Source organism: Scomber japonicus, chromosome 1, assembly GCF_027409825.1.
Source record: "Scomber japonicus isolate fScoJap1 chromosome 1, fScoJap1.pri, whole genome shotgun sequence".
Taxonomy (NCBI): domain Eukaryota; kingdom Metazoa; phylum Chordata; class Actinopteri; order Scombriformes; family Scombridae; genus Scomber; species Scomber japonicus.
Window position 1 is genome coordinate 29,653,169 of NC_070578.1, and position 11,151 is coordinate 29,664,319.

Here is an 11,151-nt window from a genome sequence, read left to right on the forward strand (position 1 = left end):
CTTCGAAGCTAGTCAAAGGCAGCTGAATCCTTTTAGTGCTGAGAGCAATCTGTTTTTATTACCAACAGTATACATTAAAATACTGTGTACACGTTTTCATACACATTTGGGCTTTTTTTTTTTTAAACAACTGAAGCATTTGTGTGTTGCACATGGAAGGATCTGCCAATCAGGAACATGAAAAACAAAAATAAGTGTCAGTGATTTCCTCTCATCAGGACAAAACAACACACTTTGAACACGTTCTGGGCGTTCTTGGAGTCTTCTTGAAATTGGTGGCATTCTCAAAATCTGTGCTGTGTCTCTTGTCTCAGACGATATACTTGAAGAAGCACAGTAGCATACTTTATGGATGTATTCAAACATGCCATTTTCCTTGTCTCTTGATTTTACGTGCCATCATGTGAGCTTACTAACAATGGCTTGGTTGAGAGAGTTCAGCTGATTTGTCCATTTGTCTAAAGCTGTGTAGCGAGCCCCTCCCCTCTTCTGGTAGTCCAGTTCTAGTAGCTGGTTGACTTGGTCAATTCGGCCGTGGATTGTGCTGAGGGAGGAACAGACAGTTAGCGGAGGAGCTGAACAAGTTGCAGTATAAAAATAACTCAAATCTAGGGCATCACATTGACTGAGAAGTCAGCGCATTAATGCCTCTACTAGTACTGTACATATCAAGCTTTTACAATAAAACTTTTTTAGTTAAAGCATAATCATAATGTGTATCATGTGTAGCTTTGAATACACACACAACACTTTTGTGTTTTAAGTTACTTAAGTGTAAGTACAGTCAGTTGATTGTTGGTTTGACTCTGGAGTTTAATACAATAAAAAACACAAATGACGACATCAGTGGTATTATTTCATGAGAACTTGTTCTGAATTCCCCAAAATAATCTAGCTATAATCTAAAATAGCTCCACTGACTTCCATGTAAAAAAAAAACACTTTTTGTTTTCTCCCAATGTTCCCCCTTGATAAATGGCTTTAAATAAAAAAAACACTCTTAACTTTCAACTTAACAGCAACAATTTATTTCTGAAGTTGTTTTAAGATTTTACTCAACAAGTTTGACTACATCTATAATCAGAATGTGTTGACGTTTTCTATTTCTACCAAGTCATTTACGTCAGATAACCAGCACAGCTTGGACATGAAGCTGTAAATAGAAGCATGACAATCACTTACATAGACGTAACTGAAACTGTTGATTCTTTCCGCCTGATTCTCTTGAACGTCAAAGAATGCAAACTATGAGGAACTATAACAATTTAAAGGGAAGGAACTATTTTCCCCCCCCTTGACTTCTCAGAAGACACATGAGAGTGACACTTACTTATCCAAGATGCACTGCACCAGCAAACTCTCCACATCACACACGTCAATATTCAGCTCCTGTAACACAGTGGCACAAGACAATATTCATCCTCACATTTGTAAAGAACCGGGGTGGGGGAAAGGATTGATTCTTAGATGCATCCTTATGCAGATGTAGACGATTCTGCGCCGATATGCAAAAGTCAAAATTTTGATCTAAATGTTAGTTAATAACGTGACACTGACGATAAAAGGCGCAACTCAACTGCGAGGGAAATGCAGCACCCGGACAGTCTACAGTATACACCTGCTAGAGTTCTTCAAAAGAGGCAGTGGTTGCAAGCATTTTTTAAATTAATGACTAAATGCAAGATGAAGGTGAAGTATATTATTAACTTGCTATGCCGTCACTCAGAGACTTACGTTAGCGGGCAGGACCAGCAAAACTCCAGCTAATACAAACAATACTGACTGACCAACACACACTGCAGCATGAAACCTGAACCAGCTCTGAGGTGAAGAAAATTACTCATTGTGGTTCACCTCAGAAACCCCGTGCCCGCTCAGCATCTTGGGCAGCGAGCTAACGGTGGAGCAGAGAGGCTGCTCTCCACTGCAGGAAACATGATATTAATAACACAACAGTGCACTCCATCTCTCCCTCAGTCTCGTATTAACATACAAGCAGGAGACTGTAAGAGGCTTTCAAATTAATGAATTAATTAATGCAGTTAACTTTTGAAAAAGAAAACCGACGACATATCTTATCTCGTAGTTACACGTCACATTGTATTTGAGTGGACTAAGAGCTGAGAAGAAATTAATTATGTATAGAAATCAAAAATTTTGATGCATTAAGACGCATCAATAATCGTTTTATCATTGCATCGTAGCCCTCTGAATCAGAATCAAATCGAGTCATCGGGTGCGTAGAGATTCCCACCACTAGCAAAGAAGCATGCAACTCGTATGTTATTAAAGGTAAAAAAAAAAATATCAACACACTGCAGGTCATAATGTAAATATTGAATTAGATTGGAAAAGACCAGCAGATAAAAATCTATCACCCAAGTAAGCCCACGTAAACGGAGAAGTAAATAAATAGTTACAGAGAATTGGTTTATTTAAGTATAAACAGATACCATCTATGTACAAGTATTTGTAATCAATGTCACAGGTGTTTTGTAAAGCGAAATGCAGCCGAGACTTGAGAAATACTTCCTCATATTCATGCTGCCTTTCTAGCTGTTCCTTTTTTTGCTGTCATTTACAATAAGATGTAATAAGATTGCAATCCCATACAATTAAATAAATAATAACTTAGATCTAATACAAAATAACTGTATGAATGAAAAAAATACAGAGGCATGCATGTGACATGTATTAATCTGTTTTTGTGCTTTATTCCTCCAACTATACCTTTTTTTTGTTGACTGGCTTTCAATGCGGACCAATTAATAATTAACAACAAAAAGGAAAAATAGAAAAGAAAAAAACAACAACTAAATGCAGAGTAAGGACTTTTTTTTAAATCACATGGTCTTACCTTTGAAATGAAAGGGATGTGTATTCTTGTGTACGGTTTGATGAGTTTGATAAGTACTTGAGTTCTAATGTTCCTCAGGAGCTCTGCAACAACACAACAACACATTATTAGTTTCACTTTCAAACGAAACAAAGTTTTTTTTCCCCAGCACATTCATCACACGTGGACCAAAGTCACGTTCACCACTCACCCTCTATGTGCTCTCTAATGAAGGGATCGTCCATTATGTTACTGTGGTTGGTTTTCAAGATTTTCTCAAATTCGGTGATGTCATTGTTCTGGTAGGCGCTGGAAGGAAAAACAGTTGGTGTTGTTATACTCTATACATTGTGTCAAAATGACCTGCACTAAACTTCTCATCCTGATAACTGTCAAACACAACCCAAAATATTAAAAGCTTGTGTAAACACTATTCTTATAACAATTTTGGGTGTGTTTTATCGGTTTCTTGTTTATACAACATAATTTTTAAATATATGCATGGATCCTGAGCAATTACACACTGTGCTTGTTATTTATATAACATAAGGACAAAATAGACCAAACAAGGAAGCAGAAGACAACTAAATGCTTGAGGAAGACAATAGCCATCTTCCATACGTCATATAAACACTATAAAATGTACACCAACTGCTTCTGAAATTGGTATACATGACATTATTACTGACTGATAATGTGTCATTTTGTACTAAAAGGAAATGATACAAGTCATGAAAGATACTGAGCTTTATACGGAGTATAAAGCTACTGTTCATACCAAACTGTCTAGAAAGCATTTGGGACATGAGGAATGAGAAACACAGCTGAGATACAGACCAAAGGTTATACAGTTAAGAGGTCTTGGCCCAAAATGATAACTACCCATTCAAAACATTATGGGAACATTTTTCATTACTAGCAGTCAAGTGTTCATTTTAAATAGTCTTGGCCATCATTTCTGTCTGTTGAAATAACATTTTCCTTACCAACTTTGTTGTCATGGAAATGAATTTAACAGATGTCTTATTTTTTTCTGACCAACAGCCCCAAACCAAAAGATATTCAGTTTACTGTCATATATGAGAAAGAAAAGCATCAAGTTCAACCATTTGAAAAGCTGCAACCAGCAAATGTTTGGTGTTTTACTACAAAAATGACTAAAACTAAAATGATTATTAAAATAGTTGCCAGCTAATCATTACAGCTCAACTAGTGCTAGGGACTGGCAATAATAATAGCCAATCACATTGCTACTTTTTATTAGATCTACTCTACCCATAAGAGCATTGTTATGTTTATTGACATAGTCGATGGCTTTGCGCCTGTACAAATAAAGAGTGACTCTGTCAGACAAAGCCTTACGACAGTCATTTAGTGATCACACATTAAGCCCAAAGTTTAAACATATGATCATAGTCTATTTTTAGAAAGGACACAGTGAAGAGCTTAACTCAAGTATGACAACATTTCAGGTGCACTTCCTTTTGTTCTCTTGTTTATCTGTGAAACCAAATAAGTTAGACAGATAGGTTAAACAACTGCAGGTTTAACCATTTGTGCTTCTTAGGAAAGCTGTGCAAAGCTGGTAGATCTCAGGAATAAAGTAAGTAGGTAAAATGTTATAACAAGCACTAATAATGGCCAACACTACAACAGCAAGACTTGTGAATAACATTTTTCTATTAACATAAATACTTGCTTACCTTACTAAATTTGTCATTGCTAGGATCTCCGGGTCATTTTTGTATGGTTTAGCCTTGGAAAAAATATGAAAGGTTAAGTCTGCCTTGAAGAATTATGTAAATGTTCACTGTATAATGACCACAAAATACTTTAAGCAAATCATTCTGATTAGACATATTCTTACACTGAGTATATGTAAAATATTTAAATATGTAAATGTATGTAAATGTTTCAAACTATTTCTGTCACACCTCTTGAGAGTCAAAGGGGTTGATTCCTGACTTCATCAACATGTTGGCTAGGACCAGGTACTTCAGGCATGTCGTCCTTCTGGGACTTCCGGACTCATCATAGTTTTTAAAGGCCTCAAAGAAATCTGTGTGAGCTTTCTCAAACTCACCCTCTCTCAGATGCATTTTCCCACCACACTCTGGTTGAGACCAAACAAGCACAGGTCATTCATCAAAAAGCTTTGACAGTGCACAGTGCGATAGTCATCAGGTAAATATCTGTTCTATGAATGAAAGGATTTAAAAGCTGCCGTACCTCGGATAACACCCATTATAAGCGGGTGAGGAATGGCAGATTTAATATGAAGCGACTGCTCATACAGGGCTTTCAATTTCTTGTTGTTTTTCTGTGCCGTATACATCTGTATTTCTAGAGCATAGATCTCCAACAGCTGTGTGCCTTTCTTCAGGTCATCCTCTCCATCATCTGTCTGAGATTGACAGAAATACAAAACATCTAGTTAGGGTAATCATGTCTATTTATCAAATTATAATCATCATCATTTTACCCGCGTCTTTGAGTACCAAAAAAAGCGCTATACAAATAAAATGTATTATAATTATTATCTGTCTGTATCATTAAAGCAGCAGATACATGTTTAGAAAGGCTCTACTTTGGTGAAAGAGTTTGATATTCTGGGAAAGTGACACTATTTACTGATTATCAAAGTTGGAATTATCATGCAAATAACGTTCAGCAATTACAACACATTTTAAGTGAGATCTGCAAAGTACTAGCTCTATTTTTTAGATTTAAAGCGAAGGAAAATAGTAAAGATGAGGTTAAGTACCTGACATGACTGGTGAAGTTGCCTGAGGATCTTCTGCAGTTTCCCATACTCTTCTCTCTCCAGGTACAGCTTTCCCAACTACAGAGGGGAAAACAATCAGAGCATTTCCAAGCACCTGTTTTTTACCAAGATGTGATGAAATAAGACTACCTGAAATAAGTGGTTAACCTGGGTTTACCTTTGTGTTAGTTTTAAACCATAGTCTGTCATTTTTCGCGTCTTTCAAAGCCTCCAATGTGGTTTCGTAGAACTCCTGTAGCAAGTCCATCTAGTAATACAAGAACAACGTTTCAGAGAGACACATTGAGAACACCCACTGCTGCCCACTGTGTTTTCCTCTGTCTCATACTGTCGATCCATACCTGTTTGGAGGTAGAGATGTAGTCCAGGATGGAGTTGATGGACTTTTCTGAATAGTTCCTTGTGACAGCACTTCTGATGTATGTAAGCAGCTGCTTATATCTGTTCATCATCTCTGGAAAGTTGGTCTGCAGGGTTAAAGCCACACAGAAACCACTTATTAAAGATTCATGACTTATAGGATATGATTAAACACACAACGGTCAGTATTACAATAACGTACCAGCTTGAAATTGATTTTGATCATCTGTTTCAATGCTTTGAATCCCCATTCTCCTTTCTCTCCTTCTAGTTCCAATACCTGAACACAAAATAAGAAAAAAACAAGAGGTGGTAGTGAATGAGTGAGTTATGCAGAGATGTAGAGAACAAACACCATATTTTTATGGAGTGGCACTCCACCTTCTGGAAACTGCTGAGTGCTGCTTTGGGATCATCCTCCTTCAGTGCTTTGGAATTGTAGTACTGGTTCTCCAGGTCCACATTTGGCTCTGAATTGCTGTCTTCTGAGTATTCCTAAGTTTAAACACATGAACATTTCAAAGTTCAAATCATAAAATCCACATGTGATGGATTACACATCGGTAATAGGTTACCACGTTTGCTAACAAAACAATAGCCCAAGTACAAAGCTGTGGATGGCAGACTGCTTCTCAGTATTATTCTGCATTAACGAGCCTCGGCTAGCGTTAGCCACAGCTTGCTAACTAGCCGTGTGGTTTGCTTTTAGCAGCTGAAACTCAACCCCAGTGACAACGCAATGCATAGACCCCTGGTTAGCCATCCAGCATAATTAATATTTATTAATAATAGCAGGTTGTACGGCTGCTAAAACCTGCGTGAAGTATCGAAGCTAACATTAAGTCATCCGCTGTCAGCTCCAGGTTTGCTATTAGCCAACAAGCTAACCAAACAGCTAACATTAGCTCGCCCGTGCTGTGGTCACTCCTCTGGCTTTTAACAAATGCTTAAAATACAAACACAAGCTCAGTAACTTCAGACGCGAGTACCAGGTCGTAGTCTTCCTCGTCGTCGCACATGAAATCGTCTTCCATGTCAGACATCTTGATGGTCTTCCTCGTCCTCACTCAGACACAGTCAGTCGGCCGGCCTGCGCTGTGTTTTGCAGCGGTGTGTGTGTCAGGGCGGCGAGGAGCAGTAGCGACGTGTTCCTGCCTCTAGATGGCGCTGTTGGATCACCTCAGATACATGAAAACAAACTGGAGCAAGTTAACCCAGCCTACTGCAGTCGTGTGGATGTTGTAAGAATAAGAAAGGCTTTATTAATCCCGAGGGGAAACCATCCAAGCACACATTGCACATAATAATATACTAGAAATTAAATAGTAAAATACAAATGTTTGTTATTATAGACCTACATTGTAAGATAAGCTAAGATAAGATATTCCTTTATTAGTCCCACCATGGAGAAACTTGCATTGTTACAGTTGCAGCAGTCGACAGCAATAATAATAAATAACAAGTACAAAAACAATAAGAACAGTAATAGTAAAAATATGTAATAAAAATAATTGTGACATTATTTACAAGAGTAATATTGGTATTGAGTGGTAATATGCCAGAGGTGATATTCTTATTGCACAGATTAAAGTGAAATAAATATATATGAATATTATATTAATATTGCACACAATTGAAATTATTAGTATTGTCGGCATACATGAAATACCAATATTGCAGAGTATTTGATTGTAATTACATATGTAGCATATAATGAAATGCGAGCAGGGTGGAGGTTTTTGGTACAACTTTACCCACTTCCAAGGTGCATGAAGAAGGAATGAAGAGAGTCTAAGCTCCAGCAACATTTGTAGTGGGCTATAGGCTAAATTTATTGGTAGACCAACACGTTTCGGCTTGTGGATTACCCTGATTCAGGCTGTGAAGCCGAGACGCGTTGGTCTACTAATAAAGTTCTCATACAAGTGTTGCTGGAGCAGTGAGATAGATAAGAATAGTATCAATTATCTAGTGTTGGACAATGTCTATAATGAAATATTAATACTGCAATGTCATAATTGAATAAGTATTAGACTTACACTTAGTGGTATAAAGTTCCTAAGTACATTTTTATACTTAACTACTGTTATAAGTACAATTTTTACATACTTATTTTTCCCTTTTATGTCTCTTCTACTTCACTACATTTCAGTAATTTATCTGACATATATAATGAATCACAAGGTCTAATCCATACTCAGATTATATATACATACATACAGCACATACACAACATATCAATGGTTTCCACTAAGAAAATAAAACAAGAACAACGTTGATGACCATCTTAAAATATGAAGAACACCCCTTCAATAATCTCTTTAATGGATTGAACAGTTCTTTTAGAGCACGGCTGCTCATGCCCCGAAACTCAGAAAGATTGAGAAGGTCCTTCATGCCGCTTTTTAATGACGTTAAGTGGTCTTCATGATTATTTATTACGGCTATTAGGCTTTGATTGTTTGTTTTTTTATAGTTTGAACTTCCTATCCTGACTTTGATTGTTTTAACTGTCTTAGTCTGGCTTTAATGGTCTTTTTCCTCTTGTCATATGTGTTGGTATGTAGTTTCCTTTGTAGTTTCATTTAGTTTCATTGTAGTTTCCCCTTTGGCGATCAATAAAGGAAAAAATCTATCTATCAAGCAGTAAGACAGGACATTTCAGGCACTCCGTCATCCTCCAGAGCTCTGCGTTGGACTATTGCACACAAACTGACACTTGCACATGAACAACAATATGTAGAAATATATCCGGCCTGTGTAGATAACACTACTGAATCTTTTATGTATATTTTATACTCACTACGTCACCTAAATAACATGTATATACAGCCAGACATACACCTGCCAGAACCATTACTTCTGCACATATTTTGCACAACTTTTTATTTTCACAATCCACAAGGTCATACCCTAAGTATTGTAATGTTTATAATTACCCCTACTCTGTTTCCCTGTTTCCTACACTATACTGTAACATGCAACTCTCCTCTCTGGGGATCAATAAAGTCTTACCTTATAAAATATGATGCATCATTACAGATTAAACTGCCCGTACTGTAGATAAAATTTACTCTACCATGACCAGCTAAAACATTGGAATGTTTTATTCACATTTCTGAATCAGTGATAATATATAATACATCATATTTTGCTCATTATAAAATGATTCAAGGGCTATACTATTTTGTAAAATGTCCTTGTTTTCTGGTGAATTTTTCTGGATGTATGATTCTTTTTTTTTAACTTGTGGGGGAGGATGGTTTTATTTGTAGAGTTTTGTACAAAAAGGTTTTTGTTATGTAAGATGTTTTGTTCTTGTTTATGTACTGACTGACTGACTATACCAATAATATGCTATAATAATATAAAACTGCCAGGGGTCATTCTGCATTGCGGTGTGACACTTTTACAACACTTTTACTTAAGTAAATAATCTCAATACTTCTTCCAACACTACAGTTCTGCTACAGAAACTAAATTATATGTTTCATTATTTTTCTTGAGTGGTATTGTGGGCAACTTTTGGTTAAAACAATAGTTTTGACATAATATATAGCTCTTGTAGTTGTATATATAAAATACGAAAAAAAAACATTAATTCATATGGTTTTATTCATAGCAAGCAAATGTTCTGTTTCTTTCAGTCCTAAAATATGTGACTAGACTACTAATGTACCCATCACTGACCCTAGTGCCTCAAAACTGTGGGGAAAATACAAGCAAGCGACCAAACAGGAATAAGCACAGACAACACACACAGCCACCACCACCACCACCACACACACATACTTACATACATACATTCATGCAATGTAGCCCAAGTTCACCAAGTTCATCTAAACTGTTGGTGGTGTGAAACATTTACCCACAGCTGTGTCAAAGATGATAGGCATGACTAAATGACCAAATAAAGGGGGGAAAGTTAGAATTAAGTACTGTAAATATATAAACAAGAACAAATATTTAGTGATGGAAGAAGTTTTCATATCCTTTACTTGAGTAAAAGAAATGATAGCTTTATGTAAAATGTTCCAGTAGAAAGAAAAGGGATTGCATTAAAAAAAAAACTCCAGAACAAGCGTTATCCACAAAATGTAATTAAAGAATCAAATGTAAAAGGTACTCATTATGCTGATTTACCCATTTTAGCATATTGTCATACATTTATTTTTTTATATTACTGGAATATTACTGTTGATGCATTAATATGTAACATAGGGAATAGAAGAATAAAGTTGCATAGGTGAAGTACTTTAAAAATGTAATGTCAATTAATGAAACTTTACTTTGCAACAGTGCAAATATCTTATGAACTGTGGTTGTGCGTGTCAGAGTTGAGTCAGTGCTGTATATCAGGTTCATGTCAAATGGATTTCGTGACTGTTCTCGTAACAGCCTTGGCTGCCACACAGAGAGACCATTGGCAGCATCACATCCCTCTCCAGATTCTGCTCCTCACTCGGGGGGTCATTCCTCATCGGACTCTGTGAAAGATTTTATTACTAAAGAGATTACGTTTCTGTTCCGACAATTTACGAAATCAGTTTGTGTGTCATCAACTTAATGTGTCATAAGTTTATTACAAAAAACTGATGAGTGTGGGTGAAAAACTCAAGTTCATCATCCTACGCAGTCAGTTTGGCCATAATATTTACAATACCCGGACATGAATCACCAAAACCAATTCTAGAGGGAAGAGTGTATCCAAAAACTGACTTATAACTTTAGAAGCATTAAAAATGTTCAGAGTAATATTATTTGTATGAGAGTATGTGTATACAAACGTTTCACAGACAGTGCGCTTTTCTTTCCCATATTATCTTTCATGTGTGCACTGACAGTGAATTATTGCATCTCTTACATAAAAGCCACGCTGTGGCTGTCTACTGGTTTCACAAAGAAACCAAAATTGCTCTGCATCAACGCTGGGTTGGTGACGTCTATGTGTGTTTGCACAAGCTGTAGAGACATGATACAATGTGTTCACACCCTGTTGTTGCATGCGTGAGATGCATCATTCTAGCGGCAGTGGTGCGTGTGCAGTGTCTGTCAGCATTTCATTAATTGCACCAAGTTTACATCAACAGAGAGAAATAATGAATGAGCAGCGCTTCCCTGCTGGAATCAACAATGCCAGAAAAGCTCTGGGTCTGTGACAAAAGACATC

The 11,151-nt window shown here is 36.7% G+C and overlaps 1 protein-coding gene across 2 annotated transcripts; it reads right to left on the reverse strand.

Annotated features, from left to right (window-relative positions):
• Positions 1-30: 30 nt before the first annotated feature.
• cops2 (COP9 signalosome subunit 2) lies at positions 31-7,119 on the reverse strand. 2 transcript variants are annotated; one of them, XM_053323242.1, is made up of 13 exons: positions 6,971-7,119; positions 6,363-6,476; positions 6,184-6,261; positions 5,963-6,088; positions 5,779-5,868; positions 5,601-5,678; positions 5,066-5,240; positions 4,771-4,949; positions 4,540-4,592; positions 3,048-3,145; positions 2,858-2,940; positions 1,331-1,389; positions 31-544 (listed from the first exon to the last, which is right to left on the reverse strand). In XM_053323242.1, exons 1-13 carry the CDS (start codon positions 7,022-7,024, stop codon positions 400-402), a joined length of 1,332 nt encoding a protein of 443 aa, XP_053179217.1. In that variant the 5' UTR covers positions 7,025-7,119; the 3' UTR covers positions 31-399. The 2 variants fall into 2 exon arrangements, with proteins under 2 accessions (XP_053179217.1, XP_053179208.1); XM_053323233.1 differs by having other exon boundaries at positions 6,956-7,100.
• Between the last annotated feature and the right edge of the window lie 4,032 nt (positions 7,120-11,151).